Source organism: Cavia porcellus, unplaced genomic scaffold (assembly GCF_034190915.1).
Source record: "Cavia porcellus strain 051 isolate PalLab524CR breed Dunkin Hartley unplaced genomic scaffold, mCavPor4.1 scaffold_26, whole genome shotgun sequence".
NCBI classification, from domain to species: domain Eukaryota; kingdom Metazoa; phylum Chordata; class Mammalia; order Rodentia; family Caviidae; genus Cavia; species Cavia porcellus.
In genome coordinates this window covers 13,514,469-13,534,565 of record NW_026947509.1, presented here as the reverse complement: position 1 = coordinate 13,534,565, position 20,097 = coordinate 13,514,469, and the positions used below count along the sequence as shown (strand labels likewise).

Below are 20,097 nucleotides of genomic sequence, written 5' to 3'. Positions count from 1 at the left end.
CCCAAGCAGAACTGTGAAGCCAAGGCTTTCCCCAATGCAATGAGGAAGACTTCCTCCTCTGATCTCTGTCCACTACTTGTTTGCACGTCAAGGGTGGAGCAGATCCTGGTTACTTTTTTTCCTTTAAGAGTAGGAAATATTACTGTTTCTACAGGAGAATCAAAATTGCTCCCAAGAAATGGGAGATGTCCTGAGTGAGTTGCTCCTGATTATTTTAAAGGTTACCCAGTGATGGTTTAGATGTTTGTATCCTTATAGAATTTGCATATTGAAACCTAACACCCTAATAGATAGCATTAGAACTTGAAGCCTTTGGAAGTGACTAGGTCCTAGGTCGTAACGGGGAATTCTTATGAATAGGTCTAGTGCCCTTAAAAGAAGAGACCATAGAACACCCTTTGCCCTTTCCTCCATGTGAGGACACAGTGGGAAGACACCCTCAGAAAGTGAACTCTCACCAGTCTCCAAATCTGCCACCCAATTTATATTTTGTTGCAGTACCCCAAAGGAACTGAACATGTTAGTGAACCTGAATTTCAACCAGTCATTTTTAACCCCTAATTTTACACAGCATAACATTCTGTCATATGTTCAGTAAAAGTTTTATGAAAGGAAGCCACACACATGTATCCCAGCACTCACTTGGAAGGCTGAGGTAGGAGGATCGTTGCAAGCTCAAGACCAACCTGGTCATGAGCTACAAAGTGAGCTCAAGGCCAGCCTAAACTGCATAGCAAGACTGTTTCTCAAAAAGATTTTGAAAAGAAAAAGTAAAAAGAGTTTTTTGAAAGGAAACATGGTTCTTTTGTAAAATAGTAGTTTTAGGTATCAACAAGTAGCTACAGAGGCTCTATTTTGAGGCTATTTTGAGACCCATGATCCCAGAAATTGACCTCTTTAGGCTAAAATGCATGGTGAAGTAACAAGACAACTGTTCAGGCCAGGGATATGCAATTTCGGGTGGAGCAGTCAAAAGGCAGAATTCCAGTGGGCCGCGAGCAGCCACTGCAGGCTGAGAGAACAGATCAGAACTCTAGGAACCAATGATCAGTCTGACGCAAGATAGCGAGGGGTCATCAGGCCAAGTCCCGGGCCAGTAGGGCCAGCCAGTGCCACAGTGGTTCTGGATGTTTCTAGGCAGAATGAAGACTTCACCAGAGGCAGGTGCCTAAGGCAGAATCTGGGTAAACACCAGGATCACCTTCATTTTCTCCCTTGCAAAGATAAGAGAAGACCCTTCACTGCTGGCTAGTGTGTTGCTATGGGAAACCATGGCCATTTAAAGTTGAAGCATGTCCCAGAAAGATAGGTAAAGACTCCCAGAACCTCGTGAGGAGCCTTTAGTTGGAAACAGGGCAGTTGCAGGTGTGTTTAGTTGAGATGAGGTTATACGCAGTGGGTTGGGCCTTTCATCCAACCGGACCAGAGTCCTGGAAAGAAGAGTAAACAGACACAAGGAGAAGATGCTGTGGGACAAAAAGGCAGAGATTGGGGTGCTGCAGCTGCAAGCCAAGGACACCAAAGAGTGACAGCCACTGACCACTAAATAGGAAGAGGCAAGAAAGGGATCTCCCAGGCTTTGAAGGGAGCTTGATTTGCTAGCACCTTGATTTCTCTGTTTGTCTCTCTCTGTCTCTGTCTCTCTCTGTGTCTCTGTTTCTGTCTCTCTCTGTTTCTGTCTCTCTCTGTGTCTCTGTTTCTGTCTCTCTCTGTCTCTGTCTGTCTCTGTCTCTGCATCTCTTTCTGTCTCTCTGTCTCTCCTCTCTCTGGGTCTTTCTGTCTCTCTGTGTCTCTCTCTGTGTCTCTGTTCTCTCTCTCTCTCTCTCTCTCTCTCTCTCTCTCTCTCTCTCGGAAGTGCTGGAGTTTGAACCCAGGACTTTGTATACTCTAGGCAAGTGCTCTACCACTGAGTTACACCTCCAGTCCCTTAAATATCATAGCTTATGTTTTCCCCACGAGTTAAAGGTTAAGTTCATGGCATGAGTATCTCTCTCTCCTTTCTAATATCCTAGGAAGCATCCCTATCCATACCCTGTTGTGTAGTCCTGGTAATCTCTGACAGTGCCATGTGTCACTAGAATATATCGTCTTCATTAAGATTGAATATCTGATTACAGAATCCCTTAGGTCATTGTGAACATGTGCTATAGCTTTGTTCTCTTAAAAAGAATGAACTAGCAGCAGAAATGTATTTAAATCACCCAGCATTGAATGCCCCAGTGCTGCTTCTCAGAGATTCTAAACGCATTTAACGCAGCAATGCTTAAAAGTTTGACAAAGCTTCTACCACATTCTTATTAAAACAGTTGCTCACATTCAGCTTTTTGAAGGCATTTTTGATTTAACAAGGCCTCAATGATCTAGTTAACCATTCAAGGCTATGTTTCAGTAGGTCTTGACTAATCTCTGCCTAAATTAAACACTATCAAACAGAGAAAGGCTATGAAGAGACCAAATCTAAATTAAATAATAAAGGGGGAGATAAAGAGGCAAAGGCAAGTGTAGGGGTGGGACTCAGTATGTACCCTCATTGTTTTGAAGCTGGGTTGATTTAGGAAGTCATTGGGTCACTAGGGCTCTAACTTCCTCCCGGGCCACTTCCTCTCTGGCTCTTTCCTCTTGTCTCAGCTTCCTGGTTGCCATGAGTCGAGCAATTTGTTCCACCTCATCCTTATACCATGATGCTTTGCCGTGGTGCCAATGGACCATGGACTGAAGCTTCTGAAATCGTGAACCAAAATAAATCATTCTTCCTTTAAGTTATCTTTCTTGGGTATTTGGTTGTAGTAATGCAAAGTTAACATTAGAAGTAAAAGGATGAAAGGGTGAAATAATACATAGAAAGTACAAGAAAGACAACTTCTTTATGGGCAAAGTTGAAATACTGAACAAGACAGATCATTCTGTTGATTGCAGAGTTGTAATAAATGTATTATTAAAGCAAAAGAACAAGAGGTGTGTGGTATCTATTTAGTTCACCATCCAGATGGGAAGTGTTAGAGTGGGAATTATATACAGACCTGGGTGACTTGGTACTGAGCCTTCCCTGTGTAAGCAGAGCAAGAGCCCTTCGGGTGTTGTTTAGTTTTCTCTAGGGAAACAAAAGCGAACCTGGAGAGCCTTCACTGTACCTAATGTGACTCTTTGGTTTCCCAAATCTCAGTTGGGATCAGTGGCAGACCGAACGCTGCTGCTGGTCGATAGTTGATTGCCACGCGGGGCCTTGAAGCAAAAGGCTGACTGGGATCTCCTTGAACTCCTAGGAGCCGAGGTGACCTACATGAACATGACCGCCTACAACAAGGGCCGGCTGCAGTCCTCTTTCTGGATTGTGGACAAACAGCACGTCTATATCGGCAGTGCCGGTTTGGACTGGCAGTCCCTGGGACAGGTAATCTTTCCACATTATCTCACTCAGCTCCATGACGTCCAAACAGCTACATCCATCCAGCACTCAGCCACCTCCACAGTATCTGAGGGAACTAAAACCTACGGCATTTTTCAGGGTTTTAGTTCTTTATTTAATTGTGGCACTGATGACTGAACCAAGGGTCTGGTTCATGCAAAGCACACCATCTCCCACTAAGTTACACCCCAGCCCTGCGTTTACTGTTCTTACCTGGGTCATTTGAAGAGGTTCACCATTGGGGTGAAATAGTAAGTAATTTAGTGTGAAATAGTAAGCCCCTTCTCAAAATCATTTCACCAAAAAGGAACTAAAAGAATAATTACCTCTGCTTGATGCTATTTTTTTTATTCAAATGCTACTTGCAGATTCTTTGTAGTGGGTCAGAATGTAATTTCCATTATCCAAACCTAAGTCTACGGGGCGTATTACACAATCCACAAGAAAGAGAAAAACATACCAATCCGGCATAAGATGGCATGTCGTTGAGTTATGCTTTTAATAAATCTTAAGGTGCAGATGTTATCTTACTCTTTGCAAATGACTAATCTCAGATATTGAATATACACCTACGTGGACAGTCATGTAATTTTCATTTATTTATTCTTGCCAAAGACAATCCATAAAGACTGTAAAATTTTCATCTTCCCTTTGGTCTACCCATGGCAAAGCCTGGCCAGTCAGCCTGGGTCCTAAGAGTCCATACACACCTCAGTTTAACTCAGTTCTTTTCACCTGAGACCACACATTTCACCAAGGAAGCCAACACTGTGCCTCAGTTTATGTCTTATGAGAAAGGGGGCACTGAGGTGCAGGGGGAGCTCTGACTGTGACCTCGTGGAGAAAGACAGCACCCAACTGGGTAAGTGTGAGAAGGTAACCTCACCGTCTGTTCCATCAGTTTTGCACACTTACCCTTTTGCCTCCTAAAACTGCTGCCTTCCACACTTACTCCTTTGACTTTTCTCTTATACGGTGAGAAAGGCAAGCGTGCTCAGGGGTAAAAGAAGTAAAGCCTGGGCCAAAAAATGTCAACATTCAGTTGTTTCCCCTCTGCTGGATGGATGGATGGTACACAGCAAGGGGAAAACTTACCCAGGGTTGTTTTTTTTTTTTTTTTCTTGTTTTGAATTTAAAAGACAGTCAAAGAAATTTGGACGCTAGGATTGTTATTTCTGATAAGAGACTTTCCTGCTCCAGCAATGAAGGAAGCGCAAATGAAAGAAAATTTCATGATTCTCTTGAAATGAAGATATCACCAAGGATAGAGAAAACATCATGTATGTTATATTTGCTTAAGCTTAAGAAATTATAAGGTGCTGTCTACAGATTTACAAATGACTCAATAAAATGATAATAATACTAAATTGTGGCATAATGTACATGCCACGTGTTATTCAGAGCTACTCAAATAGATTTTCACTTTGATCCTCACACTGTTCTTAGGAGATGAATACTATTATTGTGTCCATTTTATTGCTTTAAATTGAGTTTCAATATTGAATCTTAGCTGGGCGTAGTGGCTCACGCCTGTAATCCCAACACTTAGGAGGCTGAGGCAGGAGGATCCTTGAGAGTTCGAGACCAGCCTGGGCTACAAAGTGAGCTCAAGGCCACCCTGAACTGCATAGCGAGACCCTGTCTCAAAAAGACAAAAAAAAAAAATTGAATCTTAAACTTGCTCTTGCAATAGTAATTTTGAGATGCAAAGTGCAAGTCTTGATTCTATAAGCTTTGTATTTCCAACACACATATAAAAATACTGATTATGACAATATTGACTCCAGAAATAAGATATAGGGCAATAGTCATACAAATTTGGCCTATTTAGGAAGAGCTGGCACAACCTATGAAAACAGCTTATCTTCTGCTTTTTTTGTATTTACAAAATACTAATCAATAGACATCTGCCCAGTAATTTGCAGTTAGATCCCTATAAAAGATGCATAAACAATATTGATTACGTGTAAATTCTGCTACTAAGTGGGTTTTAACCTGAGTATAGTTTGCTTACTTATTTTTCCCCACCAAATGTGCTCACCCACCGCCACAGGTGATTTCTTCTGTTATTTATTCATAAGATGTGAAGTTTTGTGGATTTTGTTGAATGACTGAGGTTTAGGGAAAGTCTTTTCCCACTATAGTACCCCCTTAAACAGACAGACATTATTCAAGCATGGTTTCTTGACTTGAAGATCACTACTTGTCTTTGTTTTGGTGATGGTTGTTTGTTTCATAGAACAATAAGTTGATCTTTAAAATTTTCATTCTTTGACTGTACAGTTATTTGAATGTTGTTTCCTTTTCAAATGGGTCATCGCTATGAAATGTGAAAATTCCCCCCACATTAACCATAGTAAATTCAGAGGAAGGATCAGTTGCAAGTGATTCCTTGTTATTCAAATGAATCACAGCCATTTACATGCTTCCCTGGCTTACCTGTTGCGGGTAGCGCTTGCTTAGTTTCCCTCTGTGTTACAGAGAAGAGCAGGGTGGTCCACAAGTAGCTGGCAAAAGTCAGAAAGCACCGTAACCTGTGCCACGGCTCACAGTCACTTGAGCTCCTTTTCTGAGGACCTGTCGACTCCTTGATTCATTTAATGGAACTGGAGAACTGAACCTCTCTCTTAATGCTACTGCATGGAGCTGGTGCCTGTGGATCTGTCTAGAAGAGGTGTCACTCTGACCAGGTCCTGGGTCTATTCATCCTTAGCTTCTAAATCATGTGATGAAAAGGAGAATAAACAGTGGAGTTTTTAGGTTATTCTTCCTCAGCTTGAGTAGAGTAATAAAGTCATTCTTTTAAAACATGATGTGTCTTAAGTATAGAGTAATATAATACAGGGATTGAAAATGAATTTATGGGGCTGGTAATTACTCTCAGTGGTATATGCACCTGCCTGGCGAATTCAATCCCAGATACAAAGAAAAAATAAAGAAAGGAAATGAACTTATTTTATGACCCACCATAAATTCACAGATGGAAAAAGTCATGGAAAGAGACTGAGCACCTCCAACATCCTGTTAAAGGGGAGTGGGGGAAGAAGAGTCCTCCTCAGCCTGGGGAAGAGCAGCCTGGGCTGGCTGGAGAAAGGCAGCAGGCGTGCATAGAAGTTACATGCTGATGGGATGGGTTTAAGCCATATGGGACTTTCCATATGGACTTCTTTTGTGGAAATCTATGTTCTTCTTTTGGCTGTAAATCTGATAGTAGGTTAGTCTCTTTGGAGTCAGGGAACTAGAACAAGGTAAGTGAAAAAAATCTTTTATAAAAGTTATTATTTGTGTGCTGGTCCTCTATGTGTGTGTATGCATGAATCATTTTCTTTCTTGATCATTCAATGAAAAAGTCCTTTGTTCATTCACCTCTATCCCACTGCAGACTTCTGCTGACGTGGTAGCCATAGAATGACAACTACTTCTGCTCAGTACTTGAGCTTTTCAAACACACTTAGTCTCTGCCTTAAATTTCAAAGACAAAAGTCCTGCATTTTGGCTTCTGTACTTCTTACTTCCTAGTGACTGATTCATCAGGGGCGCCCTTAGAATTCTTAGCTGCAGAGCCGCCGTGGGAAGAAAGAAAAGGTTTCCTAAGACTTCCCACCCAGGGACCTGCAGTTCAGCATCTCAGGAGTGTCTCAGAACACCACGGAGGGGAGGAAAAGCACAAATCAAACAAAGACTAACCAGCATGGGGCGCTGAAAGGAAAGTACACATGCTCTTCAAATCACAGGGCTGGGGGGGGGGTGCTAAATAGGAGAAGCTGGGAAAGAACAAGTGAAATTCATGCTTTTAAAAAAAAAGTTGCACCTATAATATTTTGAACAAACTCTCTTAGATGGGCTATTAGCCTGGAGGTGGGATTTAATAGGTTCCTTGATCCAGAGAACCCAGCAACTCTGCAAAGGGAGAGTTTTGAACAGGGAACATGAGTACATATAATTAGAACAAACAAAAACGAGCCTATTTAAACTCTGTGAATGTGTACATACTTTAATCTTAGCCCACCTGTATTGTGAAAAGAATTACAAGGCCATGTGAAAACCAGTGAGTGTGTGGGAACCATAAGATACCTGTTACTAAGTTGCATGGCAGCGTGATGTAAGTGTCCACGGGCTCAGCCTCTTGCATAGATCCACTCCTGTATGGGGACTGAAGGATGAACTGAGCAACCCAGGGCTCCTCAGTGTCTGGAATCACGGAAGCATTTAGCTCTGGCTAAATTACATCAGAGAATAAAAACAATGTGGTGTCTTCCAAGGCGCACTTTATGAAATGCTGTTTCAGTGAGAGAATTGCAAACAACCAGAGAAAAAGACTCTATCCCACCTAGGATTGAGAAATTGTGGATTTTATTTAAGAAGGCTTCCTCATTCTGGGTGTTTAATATGGCAGTGGGCTGTGTGAATCTCTAAGAGAGAAGAGAGTGCTCATCAAACCTGGTGACCATGAAATAATTTCCACAGTTCATTCTATGAATCAGCTGTTCCCAAAGTCTACTTCTTTATACAAAGTCAGCTCTAGGCAGCCTCTCACCATCCAGATGGGGCCACTGAGGCAGGGGACTGGGGTCAGCACACTGCTGGGCCACCCACCCTGTATGTAACCTGTCTCGGTAACCTCAAGGCTTTCATACCCATGGATTCCAGCAACTTCAGACCCAAACACTCATTTTACAATGTCTCATCTGTATGGATGGTATGCAGTTTTTCTCCTTGTCACTGGTCCCTAAACAGTACAGGGTACCACTTACATATTAATATTTATTGAGTATTCTAAATAAACTAGAGATGATTTAAAGTACACAGGAGGATGTACATAGATTTTTTAATGATAAAAATGATACAGAATTTCAAAACAAAAATAATAGGAAATTAAGACTAGTTAATGTGTTGCATATCATTATCTTCAAAGTAGTTGTTCAGGTTATAAGATTTAGGCACAAAAAAATGATAAGACAATAAAAACAGAAACTGTTCTTTTTGATGAACTGATGTGTCCCAACCTGCAGGTGAGTCAACGTAGACACTAAAGGGGGAGTGGGGATGAGAAGAGACAAGTGACACGAAGAATGGAGATAAGACAGGATTCTGATCAAGCCTCATTTATGCAAAGAAAGAGTAACAATATATAGGGTATTGGGGGAGGAGGGAGTTGGGTTCTGAGACGTCAGCAGGTAACTTAGCAACAGTGGCAAGACCGAGGGTTATAGATTAATTCAAATTTCCCATGCACGGGCTCATAAGGCGGGCTGATTAACTTAATCTCTGAATGGGTCAAACAGGCCAGGCAAGGAGCTGCTTAACTACCAATCTTAACTCCTAGAGGGGGTTAAGGTGGCTGCTGCCTGCAGATATAAGGTGGCAGCCAATTACAGGGCTTCCCATGGGTTCCCCTTTACTTTAAAATACAAGAGGGATATAAGAGGCTGCATCCTTGAGGAGACTGTGCCTGTCTTGGGTCAGGGCGCTTCCACAGGGGGGCCAACCTAGCCTTACCCATCATTGGAAGGCAGGGCAGCAAGAGGCCCAGTTCCTGTCTTGGGTGGAGGTTGGTGTCCCGTGTGAGGTCCAGTTGCCCATCTCTGGCTATACAGTCTATCGCATCAAGGTAAGAGAAATGAAGCGGGCAGCATGCTTTCACAAAGCATTATCATAATACAGTTTTGCAGGCTCCACGTAATTTTCTCTATCAGCCATTTTAAGCCTATGGTAATGGACCTGTGTAGGTTGCACTTTTATGGCATCCACCTGTTGTTTGACAAAAGCCATCAGTTTATTAAAAAGAAAAGGACCTAATGAGAGTAAAACCAACAGTCCAAGCAATGGTCCAACTAATTATAGAGCTGCAGTTAGTGAGGGTGACAAACCCAACATCAATGTCAGAGGTATCATTATGAGAACTTCCCTGGAGGTAGGGGGAATCTCTGAAACCTATAGGCTGAACTCTACAGGGGAGGCTGGCACTACACTTTAAGTCAGGACATGGGTCTAATTGATCCTTATTTTTGGGGGGGGGTAATAGGCTTGGGGAGACATACCCATTTTTGTGCATAGCCTACTCCCACTTGGGAGCTGTATCGAAGGTATGCCATCTTATCATTGTAATATGTCATTCTAGTGTAAGAGGTGGGCTTAGTTTTAATTATACCTCCCTTTCGATCACATGGGGAACCAAACAGAGTGGCACTCAGAGCCCTTGCATTGCGAGGGGGTCCAAAGCCTCCCTTTTCTGGCAGCGGTAGAATCATCATAATCCCAAGGGACAGGATCCAGGCTGTCACTTCCATCATCTGAAAAACAAGAGCTGGGAAAAATCTCTCAGGGGTCATTTTTGTCCCTGGAGTCATCTGTAACATTATCCTCTATTGGTTGCATTTGATGTATGTGTTTCACCAATCATTCTGGTAGCCATCTCACAGATTTCATCTCTTTAGAATATATGCATACTGATCCTCGTCCCCAGATAAGGAGTGGGTCTGGGCCATGCCATGAGTTAGTCATGGGGTCTCTCCATAGTACAGAAGCAAATTGCTTTTGTGTTTCAGTATGCCAAAAATGGGTGACTGCTGATTGTCCAGCAGCATCCAAATTTTAAAAATTAAGGATAAATAAGGCATGAGATAGAATACTTTCAGGTATCCCCCTTGTAGGGTACCATTCCCCCTTTTTTATTTTATCAACAGTGAGTTTTAGGGAGAGATGTGCCCTTTCAACTATGTCTTGACCTTGAGGGTTATAAGTATGCCTTTATATGATGAATATTAAGATGTTGACAGAAATGACAGGCAGACCTAGCATAGCTTGGACCATTATCAGTCTTTAATTGATGCGGGCATCCCAAAACAGATAAGGTAATTAACATATGGCTAATAACATGTTTGGTAGCTTCACCAGTCTGGGGAGAGGCATAAATGAAACCACTAAAGGTATCTATAGTTACATGAACATATTTAAGATTGCCAAACTCAGGAATGTGGGTGACACCCATTTGCCATAATGCATTGGGGATAGTCCTCTAGGATTAACCCCAAGGTGTGGAACTGGGAGGTGCATGGCACAAGAGGGGCAATTTTTTACTATCTGGCTTATTCTCTAGTGATCTTGTGCATAAGACGGAGGGTTTGAGCACTGAGATGGTGTAATTGATACTCTTTTGTGCTCAAGTAACATTGTCATCGTGATCACTGGAGCTAACATTAGCTAAAGTACAAAGGAGAGCTTGTGGTTGAGTGGCCAGGTCTGCTGCACGATTACCATTGGCCAGAAGTCCTGGTAATTCAGAGTGAGCACGTAGATGTCCAATAAAAAAAGGGCAAGTTCTTTTTATAATAAGCACCTGTATTTGCTTAAACAGTTCTGCAGCATTGGAGGCACTTTTGATCTGGCCAGTTGTTAATAGCAGGGGCACAGAGTGTGCAATATAAGCACTGTCAGTATATAAATTTAGGGGCTGATTGGGAAATGCAGAAAGGGCTGCAGCAACATCATGCAACTCTGTGATCTGGGCTGATGTACTGTTTGTTTGGAAGGATAGTTTGGTTTTGAAAAACATAGGCTGCTAAGCCAGTTGAGGAGTCATCAGTAAATACCAACAAAGCATTTTTTTTAATTGTTTGAATGATGTGACCATCGGGAAGATAAATGAATGCTGATTGGCAAATTCAATAAGCTTGTCTGAGGGATAATGGTTGTCTATAAGTCCTGTGTAGGAGGCAAGGGCAATGGGCCAGAATTCAGTTGTTTGCATAAGCCAATCAATCTGTTTTTTGGTATAAGGCAGTATGATAATATCTGGCTCCTTACCAAAATAACATTTTCCTTGTTCTCTTCCCAAGAGAATGAGGGTAGATATAGCCTGATAATAGGGTTCAGTGACCTTTTTTAGGTGTTGCTGGCAAGTGAACCCACATTAATGGTGCTGTCTGCCAGAAGATGGCAGTTGGAGAAAGAGTGGTCCTGCATATGATAAATTTTGAGGGTTTACCATAATCTATAAAGGTAATGGTCTAGGATTGAATGGCCTGCTCAACAACATGTATTGCCTGCTTTCCTTCTGGAGAGAGTTTGCGAGGGAATGTAGGGTCAGGATTACCATGTAAGATATCATAGAGAAGTTTTAACTCACTCTCACTAATTTTTAAGTAGGGCATGAGCCAGTTAATATCCCCAAGAAGTTTTTGAAAATCATTTAAAGTCTGAAGTTTATCTAACCTCAACTGTATGTTTTGAGAAGAAATCTGAGGTCCCCTCATTTGAAAACCCAAATATGTATATGGGTCAGTGAGTTGAACCTTGTCGAGGGCTATCTCAAGTCCATTATCCTGTAGGGCAGCCTGTAATGCATCATAGCATCTTAAAACTCTTTCCCCATTATTTCCAACTATCAAGATGTCATCCATATAATGAATGAGATATATTTCTGGCCAGTGGTCTCTTATAGACTATATTGCGGAAGCAACAAAAGACTGACATAGGGCAGGACTATTTGCCATGCCTTGTGGTAGGACTCACCATTGGAATCTTCGCATAGAAGCTCTAAAATTAATAACTGGTAAACTAAAAGTGACGCGTTTTTGATCATCTGGATATAGGGGGATAGTAAAAAAGCAATCCTTGAGATTTATGACAATTTTAAAATAGCCCAAAGGTATAGCAGCAGGCAAAGGGAGGCCTGACTGTAAGGCTCCCATCAAGACCATAGTCTTGTTTATTGCTCTAAGGTCTTGAAGCAATCGCAATTTCCCTGATTTCTTTTTAATGACAAAGATGGGAGTGTTCCATGGGAAATTACTAGGTACTATATGGCCAGCTTTAAGCTGTTCCTGCACCAGCTGTTGTGCAGCCACTAACTTTTCAGAAGTGAGAGGCCATTAATCGACCCATACAGGCTCCTCTGACAGCCATGTAATTTTCTCTACGTAGATTACAGGAGAGTCAATGGCCCCTATGGAAAATGGCCCAATCTGGCTTGGTCTGTTTTTGGTACAGTCTCTATGGGCTCTGTCATTCCTGTATCATTTTTTCCAAGGCCCATATCAGGTGAATATCCACTATTTAACATTTGAGCAGTGACAATGGTATTTGGGCTACCCATAATTAACCCCATTTGTTCCAGTAGATCTCTACCCCAAAGATTTATTGGTAACCCAGCTATGACATATGGCTGTATTGTGCCTTGATTGCCCTCTCTGTCCTTCCAGGTCAGAATTTTTTAATTTCTTTCTGGGTTTTGGCTTTGACCTATGCCTTTTAAATGAGTCAAACTAACATCTAAGGGCCAGGCTGGAGGCCAGTCTTCCTTTCTTATAAAAGTGATATCTGCACCTGTATCTATAAGGCCGGAGAATTTTTTTACCATCCAGCCATAATGACATAAGGGGTTTCTGAGTGGAAATTGCTTCTGCCCAATAGACATCTGAAGATCCAGATCCTTTATCACCTCATTGTTGGGAAGTTATTTTATTAGGGGTTTGAATTAGAGGCAAGAGTAGTAACTGAGCAAACCTTTGTCTATAAGTGATAGTAGTAATGTATTTAGGTGAAGATGCCATGATCTTTATTTCTCCAGAATAATCATTATCAACTATGCCTGGATAAACCTGCATCCATTAAGCATTGTGCTGCTGCATCCTATTACAAGGCTGAATTATTTTTTGGTAGGGGCCCAAAAACCCCTGTAGGGAGGGCCTGAACTCCCATTTCAGGGGTTAATACTGTGTGGGTGGTGGAACTGAGGTCCAATCCTGCGCTCCCTGTTGTGTCTCTAAAAAGGTCTAAATGGATTGTTGTTTGTTGGAACAAAGCTTACCGCTCCAAGGTTTGTTTGGGTTTGGGGGTCTGGGGCTGGCCCCAATTCCCATTTCCCTGCACTGGAAGCAATTCTTTTCTGTTAACATCCCTTTTAGATTTACATTTGTTAGCCCAATGGTATCCCCTTTTACATCTAGGGTATAATCCTGGCTTTGGCTTTTGCATTGACATTAAAATCTCTATCTTTGGAGTCTTTTTTGCAGTTCTTTGCAAAATGACCAGTCTCTCCACAGGTAAAACATTTTTGTTTATGCTTTTGAGATAAGAACTGTTTAACTGTAAACCCTTGCAATGTGGCAGCCATAGCAAGGCCTTGCTTCCAATGTCACAGCAAAGGCATATATATCCTGTTAGGTCTGTTTGGTTTTTATGAGGTCTGATAGTGGCCTGACAGGCAGCATTAGCATTCTCAAAAGCTAACTGCTTCTGCTTAATAAAATCTGCCTGCATCAGCGTGGCCAAAGATTCTGCCAGCACCGGTAATCAAACAATCGACAAATTCTGAGAAGGGTTCATCTGGCCCTTGCTTAATGCTTGTGAGAGAGGAACTCATGTCGCCCTTTGTAGGCAGTTTTCTCCATGCTCGATTAGCTGTAGTTTTAATTTGAACGAACAGCACTGGGTTACATGGGTTACATTGCTTTTGGGCCTCCCTGTCTGCATAGCCACCCTCCCCCATTAACATATCAAGGTCCCACCCATTGCTGGCTTGTGTATTGCACCTGGTGGTCTCTTTGCAATTTTCTATATATTCTGATTTTCACAAAAGATAATCTCCACCCGATAAAGTTGCTCAGGCCAATCTTTCCCTTATCTGTAGGTGTGAGCCAGCCATCAGCCAAAGAATCCAAGACAGCAAGAGTATATGGGGCAGTAGCACCATTTTTAATTCTCTTAGCTGTCTGAAATTAAAGGTGGTGTAGTGGCACATAGCCTGGTCTTCTGCACCTGTTGTCTCAGTTACAGGGAAAGCATTTAAGACTGATATGGGGTCAAGCCAAGAGATAAATTTTGAAATCATGTCCCTCAGGGCGGGGCGGGGGGGTCACTGAATGGGAGAAATCCCGGAGGAAACTCGAGGGTTTGTTTCACTATTCATTTTGAACTTTGCTATTTTTAGCCTTTCTAATTGGGCTATTAAATCCTGACTTTCTTTTTCCAGTTCAATCCGTTGTCTTAAAAGTTCAATTTGGTCTCTCAATTTCTTCCTAGCATCAAAAGTTAAACATGCTGAAGTGGGAGTGGTATGGCCATTACAGTATGGGGGAGGGCGCGCGGTGAGGGCCACGCTAAGGGCTTTGTCTGTGCCAGCCACCTGGTGCAGGGCGGCACTGCAGTGTGCTAAGCCTGGAGGGGGTTGGGCGTTAGCAATTGCCAGGTCACTTTGCTCCTGAGATAAAATTTATTAAGCCCTAATGGACACAATTGCTTAATTTTTCCTTTACCCCACACGTCTTTAAAGCTTTTACTAAATTTTCAACAAAAATCTCATGCTGGCTAATTTCTTGTCCCATAATCGCTGTTCACTTACCAAGGTTCAGTGCAGGGTCCCACATCACCAGGTCCTCTATTTTCTTTTCCTTTTTTCTACTTTGGGCCCACGAACAGTGGCCCTCATGAAGTCCCCGTTCTCATGCCCCACGTTGGGTGCCACTTGTCCCGACCTGCGGGTGAGTTAACATAGACACTAGAGGGGGAGTGGGGATGAGAAGAGACAAGAGAAGTGAAGAATGGAGACAAGACAGGATTCTGATCAAGTCTCATTTATTCAAAGAAAGAATAACGAATATAGGGTATTGCAGGTAACTTAGCAACAGTGGCAAAACCGAGGGTTATAGGTTAATTCAAATTTTCAAATTTCCCGTGTGCTCATAAGGTGGGCTGATTAGCATAATCCCTTAATGAGCCAAACAGGCTAGGTAGGATGCTGCTTAACTACCAAACTTAACTCCTAGAGGGGGTTAAGATGGTGCTGCCTGCAGATATAAGGTGGCAGCCAATTACAGGGCTTCCCACACTAATGGAGATTAGTAGTATAATCTATCTTGCATATATGTACCTATACACATACATGTATACAAATAATCTTTTTCTTTTCTCCTTTCCCCATCTCAGTTGTTCTTTCCTTTTGAGCACTTTCTTTCCCTTTCATTTTCACAGTATCTTTTGTACATTTTCACAATATCTATTGGATCTGTTGGATCTTATTCATTCTTTTTTCTGGTTTTGTTTGTTTGTTTTCTTTTTGGCACTAGGAATTGAACTCATGACCCTGTGCTGCTTGTGCTGCTTGTGCTACTTGTGCTGCTGAGCTAACTCCCCAGCCCTGAATCTTACTTACTCTTTCAGTTGTTTGTTTGTTTGTTTGTTTGGATGGCGTGTATTATATACAACACCAGGGCATTGCATGTGAGAGCTTTGAACATCTCCAGGCTTTGGTCTCCATGAGGATTCTCAGACTCAGTCCCCAGAGGGTACAGAGAGTCGGTCTACGCCCTGTTGGTTCTATTTTTCTGGAGAGCACTGACTGAGGTTGTGACTGTGAGAGGTGGACAGAGGATGTGACAGGAGAGGGCTGGCAGAGCTGTCACAGTGACTGATGGGCTACGAGGACCCAGAGGGAGCCAGTGGCATTGCTTCCAGCACCTGGGGCTCAGCCATCTGGGAAAGGGGACCACACTGTCCATGGGAAGAGAGAATTCTGCCAGGACGAGTGCCCATGTCCAGTGGGCTGCTGGAGAAACAGCGGAGACTAACCAATGTGGGTTCTTTTACTTAGCAGCTCAGACACCCGGACAGTGGGTGGTCCTTCCCTGGACTTGAGGCTAATGTTCCATTCTGGCCAGTCTCTCTTAACAGTGTGGGGCACTGATGCAAGCTCCACTTCCTCTGCATGACAAAGTCTTGCCGCTGCTTTCCCGTGTCCCTGGGGACTGAGGTTGTAGCCTGACAATAAAAATGAGAACAAGCACCCAGACTTCAAGTATCTCTAGTCCCTTCTTCTGGTCCCCTTCCCTTTCAATTAAATGCAGCTGCACTGCAGCAGAGTCCTGAAGACCGGGGTGTAAGTGCCAGTGGACAGGAGGTCACTGTCATTGTGTAGGCCACACTGCCATTCCTACTCAGTGCCAGCTCTGAGCTGATGCTTTTCTCAGACCTTATGAGTTGCAAGGACCCATTATCTCCAGGGAAATGGTGCCTTTGTTACCAGAATCAGAATGGAAAAGAAGCAAAGCAAAGGTGAATTCAACTACAAATACAGCAGAGAGTACTTAATAATCGCTGAGAAGTCATGGAACTGATACAGGGAAATGCAGGTAACTGCCAGCCTGGTGGATATCAGACTTGCTGGATCCATGTTCCCCCAAACCAAGGAACAGATTTTAAGGAACAATGGAGGTTAAGAGTAGGAAATTTTTACTGAGAAAGAAATAGCTCCCAAAAGACAAGAGGGGACCCAAAGAATGGTTTGCCATGGGCCCTACTTGACAGAGGAAGTTTTATAGAGCTAAATCATGAGGTGAGTGAGAAATCACAAGATGGGTGTGAGGTCACGAGATGGGTACACCCTGGGCCAAACTGCGGGTAACCAGGAAGATCATGAGTCTAGCTGCCTAGTGATTCCCATTCGTGGAAGCTGATCACACAGCAGGTATACAGGGGAAGAGCAAGGACCTTTGAGGAGGAGACATATCCAGACAACTTAGCCACCACCGGGGCAACAGATATGTACAGTCCCCAGTCCACTGACCATCCCTCAGGGAAGTCCATGAGCCTGGCCATTCTGTCTCCATCCGAGGCCAGGCCTCAGAAGATGCCCTCCGGCCACAGCGGTGGTGCGTTTTTATCCTCTGTGCCGATTCCCTTAGGGGTTCACCCCGGCTGACTGCCTACTTCGCTGTCTACAGTAGAATGACAGAAAACAAATGACCAATCCTCCCCTTATTGATTTAAAGGATTACCTCAAAAAGGTCCTTTTTTGTTTAACTATGTGCTCTAATGAGGGAGTGGAAACCCCATTTTTAATAAAATAAAAATGTGCTAGCAGACTGCATTTTCAGGAACAAAGTCATACATATTTTTACAATTTTTAAATGACAGTTTGGCAAATGACATTCCAAAACAGTAGGATGTGCTTTTCCTTAGTCACTGGAAACATTCTTACAAAACTGGCTTATTGTCTGTCCAAGTCTCAGTCTATACAATTACAATGAGAAACATCAGGAAATCATTTGACCTCTTCTTTTTGCTCTTCCTGCGAGTTAATCAGTAGGTCATTTGTAAGTAAAATTTATTTCTGAATTTTTTCTCATCTATCCTTCTACCCTCCAGTTCCCGAATATGTTCTAAATGGCATATAGGCCTGAGCTATCCTCCTCCTCCTCCTCTTCTCCTCCTTTTCCTTCTCTTTCCATCACCCCATCCCTTTCCCCCTCCCCTTCCTGCTCCTCCTCCTCCCCCCACCTCCTCCTGGAGTTGTAATCATTCTGGTTAAAGTCCCTCTAAAATATGATGCCCAAAATTAAAGTATACTTATAAAGCAGCCTCCCCAGTGTGGCCTTTTGCTTGCGCTCTAAACACAGCATGGCACTGTATTTCTGAAAACAGAAGCCAACCAGATTTGCTGTCTTGCCAGTCCCACTATTTTAGTTGACTGTTACTCAGCTTGCTTTTTGACAGTATAACACAATGGTTGGAGTCAGAATTTAAACTGAATTTTTTTCTAGCCCTACACTTATATGACCCAGGGAATGTTCTCTCTTTCCCTGAGTCCCCATTTGTTCATTTCTGCAAATTAAACTAATGATGATGACCTCATGCAGTGGACAGAGAGACCAAATGGAATACAGAAATGTACCGAGTGCCACACCTGCTGCGGGTTATTGCTCAGTGCATGGTAGCCACTAATGCATTTACTGATGACAAGGAAACCAAATGAGCTGTCTAGGTCAGTAAAACAGGGGAATACCCAGGGCACTGGTGCTTATTTCTTGCCTTGGCAGACATGTGATGAATCTCTCTAGGTTCGCTCATAAACATGCGTCCATCCTGGTTAGCAGGTCATCAAGGTGGGCAGTGGCACACAAACGGCGGGGGCTACTGACTGGGAGCTTTGCAGGAAGGTCTTTAATGTCCTGCCAGAGAACTTTATGCTGTGTCCTGGAGACATGGACTAATTTTACATCTAACTCTTGTCGTTCAAAGTCATTATCAGTAGTGAAACCTGAGATCATTTAACCAAATGTATAAGGGGTACAAATCTGGAACACGGAGCTAAGACGTTGGCTTTTAGAAAGAAGACTGAGGGTTTCAAAGAGTTAATCAGAACAGAAGGAAACTGAACAGTGTGGAAATCAGTGAAGACCACTCACAGAGAATAAGGAAAAGCAATGGCAGAAACTCCGAGACAGGCAGAGGGCAGCCGGGTGTGGCTCAGTGGGAGGGTGCTTGCCTGGTGCAGGAGAGCTTCTCACTTGTTTTCTCCAGCATTTTGGAGGAAAAGGAAAAATCATTCAAAGTGGATACAATGGCACTTGCCTGTATATCCCACTACTTAGGAGGCTGAGACAGAAGGCTCTCTTGAGTTGGAGAGCAGTCTGGGCATCATAGAAAGACCTTGTCTCAAAAAAAATTTTTTTTTTAATTTTAAAAATTCAAAGTCGGGGATATAAGAAAACTTGTTTGCAGTGGGAAAAAAATGTCTTTCATCATGTTCCTGGTGGGGAGATCACCTGTGGGCAAAGTAGAAGCAGGACATCCTCATGACTGGTTGGCAGAGAAAGAGAGCATATTTGCTGTCTCTGATTGGTCCTAAAGTGCAAAAACTAGGGGAACTGGAAGTTATCAGTCAAGTTCTGGCTACCCAGGGCTGATGGGTACTGTGTGATCGTTTGCTTCCCCAGAATGATTGCTACAGATGGCGGCTGATTTTCTAGGCCGGTTGCTGCAGGCTGTAAGTGTATATTGAGTCTCTTGGGATAACACTGGCCTTCTCTTAACCTCCCAACCCCACTTCCTGCCCTCCTCCACACTAGTTTTAAAATACCCAGGGAGTGTCTAGGAACCCATACTGAGAGTCAGGATGGGATACCCCCTGTCTATGAGTTAATTACATGAAATACCAGTGCCTACTTCAGTGACTGGCATATATCAGATGCTTAAAAGACATGATTAAGTGAATGTAGTTCATGAATACAAACTACAGTGTAATTAGCCACTGAGTCTTTTTGTTTTGTTTGGTTTGGTACTGGGGATCGAACTCACGACCGCGAACTTGCAAAGCAGGCACTTATGCCACTGAGCTAAATCCCCTGCCCCTAGCCACTGAGTCTTAAAGGCCATGTCATATGAGAAGTGGAATAATGATTGGAAATTACAAGGAAAATGATTTGCATCAAAGTAAGTAAGAATTTTTGGACACTGAAACTATCCAAGGACAGCCTTGTGAAGAAGTTACTTCCTGGCCCACCTCCCTGATGACTGGAAATGGTTAGGCATGGGCTGTGTGCTTGAGGGCGGAGAGATGTGCACAGTGAAAGCAGCTGTAGTGTCTTCATCCAAGCTTACACATGTAAGTTCAAAATGTGAGCCAATAGCAGCATCCTCACTACTCTTTCCACAGCCTGCTAACAAGTGTAATACGAAAGACTTAGGGTACCTCTGCTTCCTCACCTGAACTTAGGGACCTTGGGGCAGGTGATTTACACTGCAAAACCCAGTCACACACACTCATTCTTTATGTTGGGTTGGTCACACAGCAGGCTTTCCCAAAGCTGGACCCCACCAATTCAGTGGCATTTCTAACACTGCCTTCTCAGTGACTCAGAATATGCTACTCTTTAGGAAAATAATGCAGAAAACTCTACTCTGAGCCATGG

At 43.0% G+C, this 20,097-nt stretch overlaps 1 protein-coding gene across 4 annotated transcripts in view; it reads left to right on the top strand.

Annotated features, from left to right (window-relative positions):
- Nucleotides 1–20,097, top strand: part of Pld5 (phospholipase D family member 5) — a 329,011-nt gene that overhangs the window by 237,213 nt on the left and 71,701 nt on the right. For all 4 annotated transcript variants that reach the window (XM_013157760.3, XM_063236753.1, XM_013157761.3 and 1 more), the window contains one exon: nucleotides 3,264–3,391. In XM_013157760.3, coding sequence (XP_013013214.2) covers nucleotides 3,264–3,391 — 128 coding nt within the window. The remainder of the gene's footprint in view (nucleotides 1–3,263; nucleotides 3,392–20,097) is intronic.